Source organism: Lutjanus erythropterus, chromosome 13 (assembly GCF_056507025.1).
Source record: "Lutjanus erythropterus isolate fLutEry1 chromosome 13, fLutEry1.hap2, whole genome shotgun sequence".
Classification (NCBI taxonomy): domain Eukaryota; kingdom Metazoa; phylum Chordata; class Actinopteri; order Lutjaniformes; family Lutjanidae; genus Lutjanus; species Lutjanus erythropterus.
Genome location: NC_139329.1, coordinates 16,839,518 through 16,859,437, shown reverse-complemented (window position 1 = coordinate 16,859,437; position 19,920 = coordinate 16,839,518). Strand labels below are relative to the sequence as shown.

General features: G+C 39.3%; 2 protein-coding genes across 2 annotated transcripts; one reads left to right on the top strand and one right to left on the bottom strand.

The window, feature by feature from the left end:
* Positions 1 to 1,499: 1,499 nt before the first annotated feature.
* On the bottom strand, positions 1,500 to 11,452 carry sspn (sarcospan (Kras oncogene-associated gene)). Its single transcript, XM_084734687.1, has 3 exons — positions 11,041 to 11,452; positions 8,304 to 8,390; positions 1,500 to 3,591 (listed from the first exon to the last, which is right to left on the bottom strand). Exons 1-3 carry the CDS (start codon positions 11,257 to 11,259, stop codon positions 3,232 to 3,234), a joined length of 666 nt encoding a protein of 221 aa, XP_084590813.1. The 5' UTR covers positions 11,260 to 11,452; the 3' UTR covers positions 1,500 to 3,231.
* A 3,268-nt stretch (positions 11,453 to 14,720) lies between these two features.
* Positions 14,721 to 17,601, top strand: bhlhe41 (basic helix-loop-helix family, member e41). The gene is made up of 5 exons (XM_084734844.1): positions 14,721 to 15,089; positions 15,184 to 15,250; positions 15,416 to 15,523; positions 15,618 to 15,729; positions 15,944 to 17,601. Exons 1-5 carry the CDS (start codon positions 15,028 to 15,030, stop codon positions 16,906 to 16,908), a joined length of 1,314 nt encoding a protein of 437 aa, XP_084590970.1. The 5' UTR covers positions 14,721 to 15,027; the 3' UTR covers positions 16,909 to 17,601.
* The last annotated feature ends 2,319 nt before the right edge of the window (positions 17,602 to 19,920 follow it).

The following is a 19,920-nucleotide window of genomic DNA, read 5'->3' as shown; positions in this document are numbered from 1 at the left end:
AAATTCCTCAGTATGCACTACATTGACCGAGAAAGCTGAGTTTTCATGCTGGAGAATCTGTTTTTCCTGCATCCAGTGATGTCACTGTGATGTAGTTGGTGTTAAAGAAGAGGTTAAGGAAGAACTATGGGCTATTTCATCTTGGATTCCCTCCTACCTACCTCCATAGATGGGAAAGGAGCCTCCAACTCACCTGTGCTAGTAGCTGCAGAGGCACCCATGTCAGCGGCAGGTATCTCTGTTACGAGGTAAATCCACTGTTTGCAAGAGATGAATTTTGCTTTTTCTTTGACGTATTTTTCCAACTTGATGCGTACTAAGCCCGTACTTTTAGCCATGATTTCAAACCCGCTGCTAGGTTACCCAAATTAAAATGAAAAAAAAACATAAATAATACATTTAAGTGGTGTCACGACCTGGTAAGTAGTAGAAGGGAGAAAACCATTAACTATTAACTATTGGATGCTCTGAACTCCTTCACAAAGTGTTACATTTCTTGTTAGCTAACTAAAAAGTTTTTTTTTTTTTTCAGTTATATTGTTTTCTATCTAGCTAGCTAAAAGTAAAAGAAAGGACAACATTGCATTGTTTACTAGCTAGCAAGTGAATGCCAGATCCTCTACTTTTCAGGTTGTACGCAGTAACACTATGTTTTCTAAAAGACACAATATTTGGATTGTGGACCATCTGCAATAGCACCATCCAGAAGAAGACCTTACCAGAAAGAGCTGGGTATTTAATGGTAATATAAAAGGTTTCACCACAATAACATTTTTCTGTGTTTGGACTTGTGAAAACATGTTTGGCTATTTGCCTAATACCAGACATACCTTTCAAATTAAAAAAAACAAAACGATTTTTCCGCAAACTCGACCAAATTTTGCCGTCCAATCTTTCAGAAGGGTCTCAAGCATCAGTAAATGGGTCTCAGCCCCCCTAAGTCCTTCTGTTTTTCATACCATGATTTCTAGTCTTTCTTTAATTTTTGTTATGATACACAGCAACATAAATGTGTGAGCATCAGAAACTTGTGCACAATGCGTCCCTGTACATGAAGGCACTGCCGGCACTGATTCACCAGCAGGATACGTCTTTCTTGGACAATATAATCCACACTGAGGAATTTATTGCTTCAACTGACTACATTTACCACCAGTACTGACTGAACAGCCACATGAAAAGTTCTTAACTTTCCCTGTAATATAGATGGTTAGTATGGACTGTATTATAATGTGAATTTTCCTATCAGTTGTAATAATATGCTGGCCTCATGTTTACTTATACTGTGCAGCATAAATATGGTTATGGCCTGGAGGCTACATTAGTTGCATGAGTTGAAGATGCTGATTATCTTTCTGCTCAGTTTTCATTCGTTTCATTCTTTACATAATTACATAATGCAATTATCCATTCATTTGAATATAAGTGACGTGGCTCTGAAAAGGCTGTGGAAACTAAATGTGTGTTGTGATAAAACTGGAAAAAAAGGAAACTGCACATAACTGGAACAAAGATTTGTATTTGTAACCACAAACAATCTGACAGTTTTACAAGAGGAAATGCACTTACTGGCTTCTTCTTTTTTTTTTTTTTTTTAATCCGAATGAGACACTCCTTTCTGAAACACCACATTTAAGGCTTCTGTGAATAAATAAATAACATTTTTATATCATGCCCCAGTCAATTTTGTTTAATCATTGACAAAAGAAATGTGACACTGCACAATGATTACATTCTCCCTCTGAGTACATCTCATCTAATTTGCAAAGGAAACTTCCTCACGTTTACTATTCCCTGCCCAGCATGTCCAGACTGTCCAGTGACTGCTGTCAGCACCTGAGATGAGAGTAAGATTAAAATAAAGCTGAACCTCTGCATAAGACAGTGCATGTCCAAAAACACAAACCAAAAAGGTTTTGGTTGGTTCGTCCATCTCACTCTGTCCTGCCTGAATGTAAACAAACACAGTGAGATGATTTAGTTTAGTTAAAGTCCAGCTGCCTGTCTGAGTCCCCCCTTTCCTCACCCCGGCCCCTTCCCCCCCTCCCTCCCTCTGTGGCTGCAGTAGTTTGACTCCTACAGGCTGTTTGAGTCATGCTGGCTACTGGCCTGGCATCCACCTTCACAAGCCACAGCCCAGTTCAGTCTGGATCCAGTCTCATAAAGTGCACTCTGCCCAGATCGTGTTGCTGCTGTCAGGATCTGTTTTTAGTGCATATAACTGGACTGTTTGGAGTATTACAGGGTTACCTCTATTAGCTGAAAAGTATTTTGCTGTTGTTTTTCATCAATAATTTTATGCAATATTTACAGCGCTACATAACAGAACAGGTTGTTCATGGGATTAATTCAACTTGTTGCTTCTTTCACATGTCAAACAATGTGAAAGTGAGTTACAGCAGGTAGCTACAAATTTAGAGTGAGAAACTGTAATATAATGATTCTCAATCCAAAGGACATTTTGCAAGACCGTGTACAGTTTTTGGAGTTAAAGGAACAAGTCAAAAATACAATTTTTTCCTCTGGCCTACAGTGTTATTTATCAATCTAGTTTGTTTTGGTGTGAGTTGCCAAGTTTTGGAGATATTGGTTGTAAAGATTGTAGAGTCTGCCTTCTCTCAAATGTGGCACTTGGCTTGTGGTGCTGAAAATGCCAAAAACATAAAAGCACATTTGAAAAACCCGAAAGCAATGTCTCTTTCAAGAAATGATGACCCATGTACTTAGAATAATCCACAGCCCTTGTAGTGATCAGTTTCATGTAGGAAGTATTTTCTTTCTATGGTTTAAAGAAAGTAGTTCCTATTTGAAATTGCTCATAAAAAGGCACTTAAGGCCAGGGAAAAAATATCTATTTTTGATTTTTGGGTGAACTGTCCCTTTAAGTGGATGACAAATGAGCTTTTATGGTTTCAGTTTTGTGTTTATAATTTGTCTAGTATTACAACTTTACATGAGCTGTATGTCACAAGAAGAAATGTCATAATGATTAGAAACATTGTAAAAAATTTGTTAACGTGGTGTTAAGTTATTTTATAACATCAGACACTGGAAATACAAAGTTACGTACATGTTATATAAAATTTGTGCAAAAAGCCATTATAGTACAACTACAATAAAAGGTTAATATAAACTGACATCAAAGAAAACACACTTGTCCAGAGTGTAATCACACAGTTGGCATCGCCCTCCATCCTGAGTCATCCCATCACCTCTGTCATCTTCATCACGTTACACCTTCTGCCACTGTGTGGAGGAGGGAGAGCCAATCTGAAGACCAGCAAAGAAGACCTGGTAACGGTGCTTCCACATGATGAAGGCACCAACGGCACAGACGAGTGCCTGGGCCACGTTCAGTATGATCTGGAGCAGGAAGTAGAGCGTGAGTGTCCCAGTGATGACCTCACAGTCGCTGACTGCCTCATAGGTAAAGGTGCGGGCTATTGGGTCTTCCTGGTCCAGTGTGCACACGCAGTCCTCTCCCACCTGCTCACAGCTGAAGCTGCTGGTCTGTGAGTAGTGGTGTCCAGCAAACGCCATGACCAGCACTGAGATGACCAGGCCGATTGTGCACAGGATGAAGTACAGGAGCTGTAGAGAGCAGAGGACGAGTCAGGGGTTGTGCACTTTTACCTTAAAAGCTTTGATCAGAAAATAGATACAAAAATAATAACAAAAAAATAATTTGAGTGCGTTAGGCACTGTAATTTTTAAAAGACAGGAGAAAACAATCATCTTACATCTGGTTTGTATTCCTCAACAAAATGACACATTGTTTGCCATCTAACTACATTTTTTCTAAGTTATATTGTTTGCTAGCTAGCTATTAAGTTAAAATGTTAAATTGTTTGTAACAGCAAGCTAAAAAGTTTTTAAAAATGTAAGTCAAATGGGCTGCTTCTGAAATTCCATACTAATGTGCTATTTAGTAAGCAAAAACAGTATGTGAGGTTTTTTTAAATTGTGCATACTATGTTACAGTATGGACTGGATACTTTGTCAGCATAAATATCCCACAATGCAATGCAGTAGTAATGACAACAACAACAGCAAGAAGTTGGACAGTGACCAGGGAAGCTCTGGCATAATATTTATAATGCTTCAATTTAAATGTAAGTAAGGTTTTACTTTTCTAAACATAATATATGTTTTTAATTATTTTGTTGGGACGGTTACACGTCTCCAACCAGCAGAGAGGACCTTAGTAAGAGATGTGACACACTCTGAGCAGCGCATCTGAAAAGACAGGCTACATACTAATGTTTATTTGCGCTTATTTGCTAGCTAGCTAAAAAGGTAAAAAGTTTTTTTTTTTTTTTTGTTAAACAATTTTTAAGCTAGCTATTTATTAATCTGGCAGAGATGCTCTAATTTCTCCTCCTTTGAGAAAAAAACTGGATGAATTATCAACTGGAGTGAAAAAAGAGAGAGAGGAGATGCATCATTAAACTCAGTAGGGTTGAGTCTGTTCCTTAACTTTCTTTAAGGAACTTGTTTGTTTTGGTTTAAAGAGAGATTTGAAGTTAATCTTTCTTAATTTTAAGTTAGTTTAAAAGTTTGGTACAAGATAATTGAAAGTTAAACTATGATTTGATTAGGTTTAAAAATTAACCCTTGTTAGTGCGATCCAGGCTTTGTCTTTTCCAGACTAGAAATCTGGCTGCCGCTAAAGTCTTTTGTCTCATGATTTAACCCAGAGTGCCAAAACTGTAGCTTAGAAACAGACAAGCTGGCTCAGTGCCTGTGGCAAGTTAAGAGATTACCCACGATACTACAGGGAGAGGTCTGACCCTCAGAATAGGAGCCCAGCTCTTAGCACAGATGAGACACAGCACATGCAAGACTGCCCTGCAGCTACAGCCGCCTCCCACCTTTAGTGCACGTCCTGTGTGAGTCTGAACAACAGAGAGTGTCTAAAAATACAGTTGTAAAATGTGACACAGGCTTTGTGTTGTTTATGCAATTGCACAATCTCAATAACACTAAACCTTCATCTTAATCCGTTGCTTATATAACAGGCGCGCTCATTCGCTGCTGGTGTATTTTGATCTCAGTTACATGCTGCTTATGGAATTATGCAAGTGATGAGCAGTGCTCAATTGAAAATGGCATTTATGTTAATTTTGGAACAGCTGTGAAATATGGAGTATGGCTGGTTATAGGGAAATGTACATACAGCAAGTGCATTAAAAAGTTGATTGAACATGATGCATTTCACTAAAAGAAACCCCAAAGCAGTGAGAGGAGTCAACACGATTGTTCTTGTTTACAGTTGATGCTCAGGGCCGTACAGGCAGGAGTTTATGTATAGTGAGGCCATGAGTCCTAGCCCAACTGGGGGTGGTGTTGGGGGTGGGGGCGAGTTCACAATAATCACATAGGAAATAATGTCAGTTCTAGATGAAAATTTGATTACAATCCAAAACAAGGCAAGTCACAATTTTAGCCAATTTGAAATTGTTCTTTTTCAGGATCAGTTCAGTTTCATATTACACTGAAATCCCATTCACTGTCAAACAAACTGAGCAGAGGAGCACAACTACAATATGTTTCAGGTTCTGCTCCAACATACCTGACAACTGTCCTAACACTCATCAAGTTCATCCACACAATAAACCTTAATCTAAAAAATATAATAGAGATGAAGGTGACATGAAGCCAGCCTTTGTTCACAACACACCATGATATATCTAAGTATTTTTTAGTAATTTGTCACTTTAATTCAATGTTTTCATATATACATATACATACAAATACATATGATGAAACTTTTAAGAAAGACCCAGAAACATATCGAGGACATGACTGGTAGCTACAGGCCTGTCCATCTGGTGTCCCTGTGGAACACATTTTAGTGAGTGCTCATAAAACTCAAAGAACAAGAAAATGAGTGTCTTGACACAATAAATTATTATTTGGACAGGTTATTGGAGAGCCATCTGATAACATAGTAACACTTAACTTCAGAAATGTCTCCACTTACAACACATTTTCTACTCACTCAACTTGTTGCTCGCCTCGCGCCAAGAGCAATTGAAATGAATAAATGAACTGACTGTAAAGGCATAAATTCTTAAGCTAATAATGAATGTAGGGAGGCCATGAGATCATTGAGCTGTTTGAATTAATGACATTAATAAATTAAAGCACATTTGAATTTAGGACCAGAGAATGAGACACTGCAGGCTAATTGCAGCTGTTCTGGCATAGGCATTGTTAACTGTTTTTAAAGAAGTGCTTCATTTTGGCTTATCTCTTTGACAGTACTTGTGGGAGAGAAAATGAGGAAAAAGTGAGGAATATTACCATGCAGATGTTGTATATGTATTTACTGCAGTATGACAGAACCGTCATGTTTCAACAAGAAAGGAATATGCATTGTTTCGATTACTATTTCTTGAAAGACCATTTAATATTTCCAAAGTAAACTTTAGTAAACTTTATATATTAAGATGTAAATCAAGAAAATCACTGTAATTTTGGTGATTCAGACAGTCTGATGGTATTTAAAACTATACAGCCCAGACACGTTTGGAATTGGCTTTTTATCATGCCTTCCTGCAAAGACCATTTGCAAATTAGCTGCAGTTCTTAAGGGAAAATACTATTGAAGTGTTTTGAAACACTGTCTTCACAGCGTATGTACATATTTGATCCTGGTATGCACACACAAGCGAGTCAGGCATAAAAAAGAGTATGCTTCTTCCAAGGACCTGCCTCTCGGTGGCAAACAATGGTGGACTGATTTTAATTGCCTTGAAATTCCAACTGCATATATTGTACGGCTAATTAAGCTGAACAATCAAGTCACATTAATGAATTCACTCATCCACTCATAGGAATCCCCACAGAGTTCTTTTAAACAGGAATGCAGTTAAATGCCTTTCTCTCTATGCCATTTACAGTTACAGTTCCCCAAGAACAGCCATCTAACAATTACAGCAGCTCAGTGAGTAAAAAACATTGTTCTCTGTCTGCAGAGGTCTTCTCTGTCTGGAATACACTGATCCATCTGATCACAGCTTTTACTGCAACTAAGATTCTACAACATGCATATAGTCAATTTCAAAGTATTAATGAGGAACCTGATTTGACTTTATACAGAGGTGTTAACTTGAGAGACATGACTTGGACTTGAATAGGATTTGAGTCACAACTTGGACTCTAATGCCAATGACTTGTGACTTCACTTGGACTGGAGCCTTTTGACTCAAAAGTACTTGATGCCTTTCTCACAACACAAAGACTAAAAGCTGTCATTTAAAAAGTGTACCAGGAATCAGTTCATTTCTTGAATCAACTAACATTAACACAATTCATTCTCAGCAAATCAACACACACAATGTGTACATAATGCCACTCAGCGTCTCTCTCGCATTAAAACAAAAGATGCAGTTTAATGATGTGGCTTAGGATCATGGGAGTTGTTTTCTTTTACTTTTAAGCAACCACTGTAGCTGAAGAAAATCAATTTGGCAGGACTCAGGCAGAAATCATATTCATGGGTGAGGTAATATAAAAGTTTTATTGACAATATGTTTAGTCATGTGTGCCAGCTTTCATTGGTTCTCTCAGACATATCAGACACATCATGTGTTTAGTTATAGCAAGTAGCAAATAGCTTTTAACAGTTAGCAGGATAATAGATAATGAATTTCTCTGCATTTGAACTTTGTTGGAAACATTTAGGAATATAAGTACACTTCTCAACAAAATGAAGAATTAATGTTTCATCACTGAGCACCAGCTGGAAAAAATGGTACCAAAGATAATGATATACAAAGCTGATGACAATCCATCTAATGTAACTCAGGCAGCATGGATGAGGTAATATTAAACACTATTTCATGTTATGCTATCTCCTAACTTTCTATCATATCCAATGTATCTGCACGTATCCTGTATTTTCCTGGAAGTTATATGAACTAGCAACTAGCTAGCAATGGTTAGCAGGAAATGCACCACTGCCTTGAATAATTTACAGATTTCTCTGCATTTGAACATAGTTGGAACCATTTGGGATAATGTAAGTACACAACTCAACAAAATATATCACATACATACATCAGTGAGGCTCGAAACTCACTGTTACATTTTGACTTGTTCAGGACTTGAAACTCAAACTTTAGGACTTGGGACTGAACTCAGGACTCAAGTGCAAAGACTCAAGACTTGCTTGTGACTTGCAAAACAATGGCTTGTTCCCGCCTCTGACTCCATACATGACATGGCAGATTTGGTCACTTTCACTTCTGTAAAAAATGTGTCAGCGTGTGTGTGTGTGTGTGTGTGTGTGGACTCACCTTGCAGATGAATTGCAGAGACGTTCTCTCATCAGGCAGGTAGGTGATACAGTACAGGATAAAGCCCAGGATGGAAACTAAACACAGCTGCAACATTACATCAGAATATATTTAACATTCTCATATCATATCAGCACAATGAAAATATCAACATAATACTCATTCTGTAGCCTTTCAGTCACACAAAGCATGCCATCAACCAATGCACTTGTGTTATCACATTTGTACCTTGTTGCTATACAGCGTAAGTATGTTTGTTGTTAGATACCGTATACAAGATATTTTATGTCCAGGTTTTCAGGGTGTCTCTTAATGTTGCTTGATTGCATGATTCAGCAGTAAGCTGTCATCTGATTACATTACTATCTCTCCTTCCCTCTCTCTCTCTCTCTCTCTCTCTCTCTCTCTCTCTCTTTCTCTCTCTCACACACACAGACACGCTCATACTCAATCTCTTCAGTGCAATTGGAGTCTTGTGACTAACATGCAGCATCTTATTTAAATGTTTTTCCCAGGTTCTTAAGCACTCAGGATTCTCTGGAAAGGTTCTGATGACCTCAGTGTTTTTCACTCGGCTGAATCTCGTGAGGATCTAACTCGGGATGTTGGTGTCCAGGGATGTTTTTGAGAGCAGATGGTGTCTGTGATAGGCTCGGATAGGATCCAAACACGTTTTTATTCCACCACCAAAATGTGACCTTAAATCTGATTCCAAATTACATGATGAATAAGTAAAATGTGCCTTTATGTTGTTTTATATAACAAATTCCACACAAAGAGTCAATCATTATTCACATGTAATAAAAAAAACTGAGTGTCAAAGTGCTTTTAATGCTTAGACTTTAACTGATACTTCAGTTGCTTGTAACATGTTACATTTGTCAACATGATTATACTTTCTGTTACACTTACAATGAAATTTCAAGTGTTATTGCTTCTTGTTTCATGGTTTATAGTTTAACAGACTTTTAAAAGTTCCTCTCTCGGTCTTCAAATGAAACTTCAGCCGTCCTCATTTCTTACAATTCAGCTGATGCTTCAGCTGCTTTCAGTGCCTACATGTCAACTGACATTTCATTTGTGTTCCTCTCCCAAGCAGGTATTATACTCTCTGCATCCAGCAGAGTCTGCTAGGGTCAGTGTAATGTAAATTTCACCATCAGTGTATGCTCTGTGTCGACATCCCTGTACCCCCAATTTGTTGTGATCATGCAGATCTTTCCGCAGACTTCCACGTCCTCTAAGTGGACTCTAGAAAGTTGTATAAACAGAGCTAATAGGGGTCCATGGTGTCTGCAGCTGTCTATGCATGTGTCGATTTGGGAGTATAATGGAGCTCTTACACTTCAGATGACAGCTCAAATGCTTTTGCTCATACTCCTAAACTGTTACTGGAGTTAAATGGCTTTCAGTGCTTACGCGCAAACTGACAACTCAAACTCTTACAGGGCTTAAAGTGAAATTTCGCAAGCTTTCAGTGCGTTGAGTTCAACTCATTTCAACTGCTTTCAGCTCAAATATTCTTGTTGGTGCCTCAGCTGCTTTTAGTACTTCTTAATTTATTTTCTTACATTTATTCAAAATGGTCTTCGTCATGTCTTGTGATGTCCAGTGTTCGTAACTTTTTGTGTTCTTAAGGTCTGTTTGCTGTTTATTACTTGTCTCTTGCAATTCAGTTTTTTTTCTACAGTTTAATTTTTGTGAAGCACTTTGTGTCCTTGCTGTCTGAAAGGTGCTATACTAAATAAACTTTACTTACTTACACATTAGCTGACATTCAGTTGCTTCAATGGTTTAAACTGGCTGACTGACTGTCTTACCAGGGCTTAAACTGAGATTTCACATGCTTGCAGTGGTTACATTTCCAGTCAAATAAAGTTTATTATAGCCCAATATCAAAGTGTGTCTCAAGGGGTTGTACATAAAATAAAAACATCATAACAACATTAGCAAAAATATATAATGTAAAAAAGTGAGATAAACTACATTTAAAACATTATAAACAAAATATTAATGGATTTAAACTGATTTCAGCTCTACTGATAACATGATACTTCTGACTACTACAGTACCTCAACTTCACCAAGCAACTTGACTTCGTTAAGTGCATCAATTTAAATTCCAACTTCCATGCAATATTTCACATGCAAGTTCAAATTTAAGAGTTTAGATCTGGAAACTCAGCTATGAAATTAAAAAAAATTACACACATAAACCTATTTAAACTACAGAGCCTATCCTTAACTGTCTCTATAGTTGGAGTCAAACATTTGGATGAAATGTGTTTTGTATACTGGATATGTGTGTGTTTTATTTTTAAGGCAGATGGTTAGTACAGTATGCATGCATCATAATTATTTACAGGCTACTCAGATGTTCAAAGGTCAAGTTGGAATATGGCATGCTGTGGTTGGCTGGCTTGTCTCATCAGGCCAGATGTTGAGGATTTGTTGGACATACAACAAAAAACAACAGAAGGTGCGAGCAGGCCCGTGTGACTGAGACGGATTGGAGATTCAGGTGTGTATATGTGACAGATGGAGATTTATTAGAACATGACAATACCAGTGATTTCCCATGCCTGCAATGACCGTCTGTGTGAGACAGGTGGGTGAGGGCCGGCGTTGACATGCAGTGTGCTGAAGATGGACAACACAGTGATTGATAAAGCTGAGGGTCATGCAGTAGTATCCATAGACTCCATGCAAACATGTTAGAGCGTAAGGATGGAGCTTACAATGATCCCAGCCCAGTGTGGCGTCTCCCTGGCCAGGAGTGAGGGGCTGATGGCCAACATGAGGAAGGCCACGGCTGTGATGGCCACCCCCAACAGCAGCTGGAGCAGGGCGACGAGCAGAGGGAAGCGACAGACTCTGCACTTATGGTTGTCCTCTGGCGTTGGGCTTTCATCTCTCTTCTTCTTGCCCTCCTTCTTGTTTTTCTGCCCTTGCCCCATTTCTCCTCCTGTTTTTACACTCTTCCCTCTCTGTTCTGTCGACTTTTACTGTTGCAGTGTTTGGGGTGGATGAGCCTGTCTGCCGTCTGCCTCTCTCCCCTTCCCTTCCCCTCCCTGCCAAGGCCTCCTCTCAGCATAAGCCCTGCTCGGCTGCTATTTGGAAACAGAGAAGGCTCTGAACTAATATGGAAAACATTTGGACTGGATTCCTAAAGCGGCTCCAGTGCCACATATAGAGCAGGCAGCATACTGTGGAGGAAAGGAAGAGGAGGGAAGGAGAGGGGGCAGGAAGACACGAAGGGGGATTCCAACATACGACCGTTCGAGATGATTTCACTTTAAAGACAAGAAAGGGAAAATACAGAGGCGAATCAGCAGGTACGAGTTAATGAGAAGCCAGCGCAGAGGAGGTCACACTTCATTTGAGAGCAGGAGTGATTGGATCATTCTTTGTCAGCACTGTTACACAAGAGAGCCATATGCTGCCAGCCAGAAACAGTCACATGACTTACAGGAAGAAGTAATGTGATCATAAGGCATGTGAGGGCATTACATGGGCTCAGATTTTAGTGTTTTTGAGCACTTGAATGTTCACTAGAGGGGAGCAGGTGTCACTGACAATCAGATTAACTTCTTCTAGTCATTTAAAAAACTTTTAAATTTTTAGTAACATGTAAATAAATGGAAAGTTGTGGATCTTGCTCACCTTTATCACCATTAAATATAGCAAAAACACTAATTGAGTGGCTGAATGATTTTAGGGGAATTTCATAATTCCTTTGATATCAATTATTTTAGAAGATCAGACATATTGAAGTCTCAAAACCTCACATAGCAATTAGGGTAGACTGGGGATGGTTGTAACAGGGGACAGAAAACAACTTCAGCATCTGCTGCTGCATTCATTAGAAAAAACTTCTTTTGGAGGTACAAAAGTACTTGGTTCATGAGTTGTATTTCTATCATACTGTCCTGGTCTTTATTTATTAATGAATCAAAACATATCTGGTGTGAATCATTGTAGTTTGCATGTGTCTCAGTCAGTGTACAGCTAGTTCATGATGTTCTGTCATGGCTGATAGAGTTGTAACAATTTGTTGCAATTGTCCCCAAACTAAGCAGCCATATCAAAACTGACCACACAACAGCATTTTTCAACATAAACAAGTCATTACAGTATACATAAAAAGATAGTAATACAAATGTGTATTGGTTTTTTCAACAAGTTATTGTGAGGTAAATAAAGTTAATCTGTAACATCTGCACACTGACACAAGGTAATCCTATATTGTAGGCTTACACAAACAAAATTCAATATCTGTTATTTGATAAATAAAAAAAAATAATACTATAATTGAAAAACTATGTATATTTTCAGAATAATTTTGCTTGAGACAACAGGCAAAATTTTATTGGTGAAATTTAACATATTTTTTATATATTGCAACTGTCCCCAGCATTTGGGGCAGTTGTAAAATCTGACTTCTTCCATTCAAATAAATATTGTGAACAATATGTCATATATAATCATCTTTAAATGGTATAGGTAATTAGCAGACAGCCCTAAGTTTAATTTATAAACATTTCATAGGTCTACTCCAAATGGTCTCTGAATAACTGAGAGAATTGCAAAAAGTCTTGCAACAGTCCCCGATCTCCCCAAATCTGCCCTTCCTTGTCACATGATTGCTAACATTTTATTATTAGACAAAGACACTCAGATGAAGGTGGGAGAGCAGCGGCACCCATGCTGAGGTTAATAAAGAACCACGACGCACGTGTTTGAGCACACAGCTGGGCCGGTGCCATGGTTACTGACAACGCAGCTCTGAACGACTGGAGATGTATAAAGAGGTTACTCATACTGCCCTGCTCCGTCCGGGCAACAACACAGAGTGACAGAAGCAGACAAGCATGCAGGGCACCCACTGTTAATATTTGAAAGAGGTCATGTGTATTTATTTTACATTAAACTTTTTACAGAACAAAATCAAAAACTTTAAAGTGATTTTAAAAAGAAACCAGCTTTTTAGGACATGTGGGTTTCCTCTAAACTGAATATGTACAAGATATTTCAGTCTAATTATTTATCACATTAGATCTGACAGCCTATCACTAATCATCTTGTAGGGGAGACTGGGGACAGTTGTAAAAGAGGACTGTTATAGCACACTAGCACTAGCAACTGTGTAGCACACAGCTCCTCCAATCAGAAACTGGCTACAGTGATGACACTGAAAACATGTTCAGTAGGATTCTCTCTCTACCTGTGGGACAAGAGCAGGATCATTTCACCAGTACAGTATTTTTACATGCACAGTATTTTTCTTCTGCTGTCTAAAATTTAGATGACTGTGCATTTAGCTTAGACCACGTTTATCTCTAAGCTGATAATTGCTCGTGAGTCACATGGCTGATATTGCCTCCAACCACTGTTAGTTATCCCCACCAGGGGAGTCATTGTAACACTGAAAAAATAAGTCACATTACCCCATTGTATCTCAAATAAAATCACTCCTAAAAGTAATCACATTACTGCTGTTGTACTTAATAGTATTACTTAATATTTTTTGTATATGATCACATTCTGTTAGATGTCAGGCAGCATATGCAATCAAAGCAAACACCTATTTCTATTTTTGAAGAAGACATTTATATTTGATATTTATTTGAATTGAGTTGGGTGATTTTGATGAAATGAGTTCCTTTTCTAATAGAAAAGTATGCCAACACAGTCAAACAAAGTGCTTACGTCAGGCCATGTGCCACATGGGCAATTATGCTAGCTAGCAATACCTATATTAGCATAGCTTGTTCATTTTTAACACAATATTCTTGCATAAAATTTAGTCTCGTTCTTATTAGTGAAAATATATCAATTGTATTATTACAATATTGGGAAAGTTACTGAAATGTACTAATTAGTTACATTTACTAGTTACTTCTCACAAAAAGTAAAAAAAAATACTTTTACAATTTACTTTAGAAAAGTAATTAGTTACTATGGGAAGCACCTTTCGCATGTCTGCTTTAACTCTCTTATCAATGCACAGATACTTTTCATGTCGCTATATTATTTTAGTGTAGATAATTATTTTAATGACAACTATAACATTTTCATTTAATTATAATTGTATTATTAATTTGAGAAATGTATTTGTAATGTACCAACACTGATAATTAATATATACATCTTTTTGACATCAAAAGATAACCAGTGTATTTCAAGAAGTCTGTCTGTAAAATGTTACAGTTGCTCCCAGTCTCCCCTACTCCACCTGTACAGTAGGACAGGCTGAAGTTGTGAAGTTTATTTGCTTCACCGTCACTGAACTGATGTTTTTGTGAACTAGTCTGCCTCCTCACGCCTGTGCGCCTTCTCCTCCGCTGCATTTTGCGCATGAATCACGTTTCAGCCACCAGGTCCAAAGTGTTTCACTCCATCTCTATAGGAACAGCGGCGGTAGATATCTGCTGTAACACAGACAGAGCAGCTCTAATTACCGGACTTTGTGCTGGTGCAGCCTACACGTGAGTCGGAAGCTGTTCCCTACCGGAGGCGCGCGTGCGCTCTAACCACAGCACCGACGGCTTTGCGAAGTGGCAGCTCAGGAACTACAGACATCAGTCTGAAGAGCAGATCCACTGGAGGACACGCACTGTGCATCATCTCCCTCAACCCTCCGTCCCTCAGTCCGTCCATCCGTCCGCGTGCGGGTCACGGAATAACAAACATCTCCCCAAAAGAAGCTGTGGAGCGGAGAAGTGATGGATGAAAGAATACCGCATTTACAGGACAGACAGTTCATGGAGCACGCTGATTTCTTGGGGTGAGTGTCGCTTTGGCAAACTCTGTCAAACTATGTCTGATAAACTGTCACGACAAAGCTGGTGAATAACCGGACACTTTTCTCTGTACTTCAGGGTGGATTACCCCTCTTTGTACATGTGCAAGTCCAAAAGAGGAATAAAACGAGAAGATGGTGGCAAGGTGCGCGTATTTTTATACTCTTAATGTTTTGTTTGCTGATTTATTAATCACCCTGTTTGTGTTAATTAAACTTAAAACAATTCATATCTATAATAGCGCAACTTTTTAAACACATACATGTGTTTTAACGCAGTAAACCCATTGTGCATGTGTTTGTATCAGCAGGACGCATACAAGTTACCACACCGGTTGATAGAGAAGAAGAGGAGAGACAGAATCAACGAATGTATCGGCCAGCTGAAAGATTTGTTACCCGAACATCTGAAGCTATCGGTGAGATCATGACACTACAGAAAAGTTTGTGCCAGCTCAGAAAATCTGCTTTTATATGACAAAGAACCAACTGAACCCATGTTTTTCTCCATAGACGCTCGGGCATCTGGAGAAAGCAGTTGTCCTGGAGTTAACACTGAAACACTTAAACGCATTGACTGCCGTCACTGAGCAGCAGCACCAAAAGATCATTGCTTTGCAGAATGGTAAAATAAACTTGATCATTTTCACTGAGATTTAGACTGGTTGGATTACATGAAACTTTATTAGTCCCTCTTTAGAGCAAATCTACCTTTAATAGAACAGATTTAATGTATATAGGGATGGAACAGAATACTAAAACGTGCTGTTGTTGGCTGATTTATTTTGTTTACTATATAGCATACTGATGTGATCATCTCTGAACTGCATGTTTCGCAGGGGACCGGTCGATGAAATCTTCCATTCATGCAGATCTGGACGCGTTCCACTCTGGGTTCCAGGCCTGTGCCAAAGAGGTCCTGCAGTACCTGAGCCAGTTTGAGAACTGGACGACACGGGAGCAGAGGTGCGCGCAGCTCATCAACCACCTTCACAAGGTGCTGGCGCAGTTCCATCCCGGCGCGCCGCCGCTCCAGCAGCACCAGCTACCGGCCGGGGACGCACAGGACGGGCAGAAAGCCGACAGCCAGGCGAACTGTGTCCCGGTCATCCAGAGGACCCAGGGCGGGGAGCTTAACGAGAACGACACGGACACGGACAGTGGATACGGGGGCGAGGCTGAAAAGAGCGACGGCAAAGAGAAAGAATGTGAGCGCAATAATAAGGCGCAGGGACACAATAAGGCGGTAAAGATCAAGCAGGAGTTTGGAGACGATCGCGCTGCCAAGAAACCAAAGATGAACTGGGCTGGGAGCGGGTTAGCGGGCACAGACCCCGGCAGACCCGATCTGGCGTTAATGAACTCTCTGATGGGAATAAGCAGCAGTGTGGGACAGCAGACACCTATTTGCATGCCTTTCTACTTCATCAACCCCTCGGCGGCTGCGTCCTATATGCCTTTTTTCGATAAGAGCAACATTGAGAAGTACATGTACCCGGCTGCCGCTGCTGCGGCTCTCGCCTCCCCTTTCCCCTGGCTTTACCCCGCACACGCGTCAGCAGCGGCGGCCGCGGCCGCTGCTGCCGCCTTCCCCGGCCTGTCTGCGCACTTTGGAGCCTCTTCCCAGTCCAAGGACTCCCACAGTCCAGACAGCGACGAGTCACAGGAGGCAGCTGAGACAGCAGCAGGCTCACCTGAGGAGCGGGAGGAAAGTCCCGGGAGTGACGACGGGGAGGGTGACGCAGCTGAGGAGAGCAAGAGCAGCAGCCCACATGATCAGTTTTCTGCCTGTCAAACCAGCTAATCTGTCTGTCTCATTCTGCTGAGGAGTTCGTTCATTTTTTAAAAAGTTAGGAGAGTTTTAAACGAGGTTCCACTGAAGAGTTTCTCATGTACAGTTTATCTTGGCGAAACAAGGGGACAGTTGTGACTTTGGCGTGTGCCTTTTGCACTTATGCTAGATGAATCAATCGAAATGATTATCGACAATGATTGACATTAATACACGGCTGCGTTGTGCTGGAGTTAGTTTTTTTATCCTCTTTGATAAAATATTTTGGAATGGCAGTATTGGTGCCAAAACTTTGAGTACGACAACAGTGCGCAATATCCCAATCAGTGAGTCTCTTTGGATGTATGAAGTTGCAACTGACCTCTGCCAAGGTTAAAGGAACAGTTCACCCCAAAATCAAAAATACACATTGGTCCTATTACCTGTAGTACTGTTTATCCATCTAGATTGCGTTGGTGTGAGTTGTAGAGTTTTGGAGATATCAGATATCAGATATCAGATGTTTGCATTCTCTCAAATATAATGGTGCTCAAAGCAAAAAGAAATACATTTGAAAAATTCAACAGTGATGTCTCATTCCAGAAATTATGACTTGAGTTCTCAAGATTAGGGTGGTTTCGTGCAGGAAATACTTCCTTTCTAGTATAAAAGAGTAGATTCTATGCAGAAAGAAAGTAGTAGGTTCAGTAGATTTGACTGTAGAGAAGGCAGGCATCTCCAAAACTCTGCAACTAACCCCAAAACAATCTAGAGGGGTGAATAGCACTGCATGTAAGAAGAAAAATATGTATTTCTGATTTTGGGGTGAAATGTCCCTTTAATAAAAGCTTGGCTGACTCTGACTGTAAATATTATTACCTGGAAGACAGTCTGACTCATAAACATGTGTTAATGTGCACTATAAAAGAAGTGCTCCTGCCCTCAGTACCTCATCCCCCCAGCTTTGCATGGGGTAGGTTGATTTGGAGGCACATTACTGTCCCTCCTAAGAAGAAGTGATCCTGATCCAAAACACACACCACTATCTCCATCATAAAAAAATAGCACTTTGATAATAATAAAATGATGGGGGAGGTATTATGCCTGATTGTTGCCCTCAACTCATTTTTACAGATGTGAGTTTACTCTGCTTTCCTTTACTTGTTTGTTCTTGTGAGGAAAGAAAAAAAAAAAACAATCACTGAAATAATTCAGAATGATGGAAAGAAAAAGAAAGCCTTCATTCACAGCAAGGGGACTGCTCGACCAGCATATTGTATGTTCCCCTTGGCATAAATAATGTCCCCTGAATGAAGCATTTCAGCACAGAGATGCAGTGACCTCCTGTACCTCCAGGATACATTGTAGGATAGCACCTTATAGATCTTTGATATTGAATGTACCTGTATTTTCCCAGCTGTTAAAAGTTTGTATGTAGGATGATCTTTACTCTTTGAGACGTAAAGTGCACTTTTTTCTGCTTTTACTCCCCCCAAACAGTCACTTCATCATTTTAAAAAGTCTATCACTGTACTTCTCTTTGAACCTTTTTATTGTGTTGAGTTGAAATAAAAAAATATGACTTCATTTCAAAGCAGAGCAGAGACACCACATGCTTGGTTAGTGGTGTTCAAGTAATTGACCCGACATAACAAAACGGTTTAGTTCTAGCTTTTTCAGGGCAAAATGATTCAAATCATAATCAGATTTGAAGACCCTGAACCCCCCCATCCCCAATTCTGTGTTATATGCTATCATTATGTAAAACCTTGCTTTTCAAATATGATTTGACAAAGGTGGGAAAGAAGCTGCGGTCATGTGACCGTCAGCTCTGATCATTGCCATTTTAAGGAACTCTATCTTGGCCTGTTTTCTAAGAGATTAATTCCTGCAAAGTGTAGTGTTGTTCAGCTTTTTTAAGTTTCACACATGTGACTGAATAAAATTTTCATTGTATTTTGCATACATGACATGCTTTTGTAGTTTTCTTCAGCTGGTTTTTGCCTCAAATCTGTTATCAACTGTTATTATAAAGTGGCATGTGTGTCTGTAAATAGGTTTTTGTGAATATACCATAAAGTATACATGTCTATGTCAATGTTGTAGAAGTCTATGGATTTTTTTTTTAAGATTTAACTGAGCAACTGTTGCACATTTCGTTAATGCTTTACACATATGCTGTTCTAAATTATTGCTGATGAGTTGTAAAATAAATATCAAAACTCGACTCTGCAGGCCTCTTCTTATTTAACGCAAATTCTGCTCCAACAAATGTAACACTTAAGTCATGGGAGTTACGTGTGCAAGTTCAGAGTGCAATAGTTGTAATAACAATACTAGAAGTCCAGTAGACAAACTGTATTGTTACTAAAGCTCTAATCAGCTGACAGGTCACAGCAGAGGAATGTACAGTAAGCCAAGTCTTTAAACAAATGTCATGTGATAAAAGGATGATGAAGTGAGATTACCCTCAGTCTGTACAGGCTGATGAAAAACAAGGGGCCTCCTCCCAACCTGTCAAAAGCTTTAAGCAGGCTCAAATCCACTCTTTCTTGTTGCCATTAACCGGTTGACTGTAATATTATTTTAATCTTTATGAATAATTTCATCAGTCTTAATGCTTTCTAGTGATCCTGGCAACAGTGTAGTCCAATTACTGCCAACTTATGCCTTTCAAGGTTTGTTAGGCTCGTGCCTGCTGCCTTCAGGTGCAGCTTTTTATTCAGCAAATTCAATATGTAGTTATGAACCAAGGACCCGATTCCACTCACAGTCTTTTAAATGTCACTTTTTCTTTCTCAGTTTCCAATAAGGTTCTGCCAGTATCTTTATCCACTAATGAGAGCAACTTTTTAAAGTTTAAGGCTTTATTTTGCCAGACATCATCCTCTTAAAGATCTCCAATGAAGCAAGATAATATTGTTCATTAATGCATTAATTTGCATTTTATACACTAACATAATCAACATCTTATCATTTCATTCTGAGGAAAAATAAGTCAGTGTTTTTCTCTTTACTCTCTCCCAGTCATGTCTCTACCATTAC

What these genes read in the sequence shown, in the direction of transcription:
- sspn (XM_084734687.1), bottom strand. Translation starts at nt 11,259, where the DNA reads ATGGGGCAAGGGCAGAAAAACAAGAAGGAGGGCAAGAAGAAGAGAGAT. An exon ending in CACACTGGGCTGGGATCATT is followed by an intron (nt 8,391 to 11,040) that starts GTAAGCTCCATC and finishes GTAATGTTGCAG; the next exon opens with CTGTGTTTAGTTTCCATCCT. An exon ending in CTCTGCAATTCATCTGCAAG is followed by an intron (nt 3,592 to 8,303) that starts GTGAGTCCACAC and finishes TGCTCTCTACAG; the next exon opens with CTCCTGTACTTCATCCTGTG.
- bhlhe41 (XM_084734844.1), top strand. Translation starts at nt 15,028, where the DNA reads ATGGATGAAAGAATACCGCATTTACAGGACAGACAGTTCATGGAGCAC. An exon ending in GAGCACGCTGATTTCTTGGG is followed by an intron (nt 15,090 to 15,183) that starts GTGAGTGTCGCT and finishes TCTGTACTTCAG; the next exon opens with GGTGGATTACCCCTCTTTGT. An exon ending in GATCATTGCTTTGCAGAATG is followed by an intron (nt 15,730 to 15,943) that starts GTAAAATAAACT and finishes CATGTTTCGCAG; the next exon opens with GGGACCGGTCGATGAAATCT.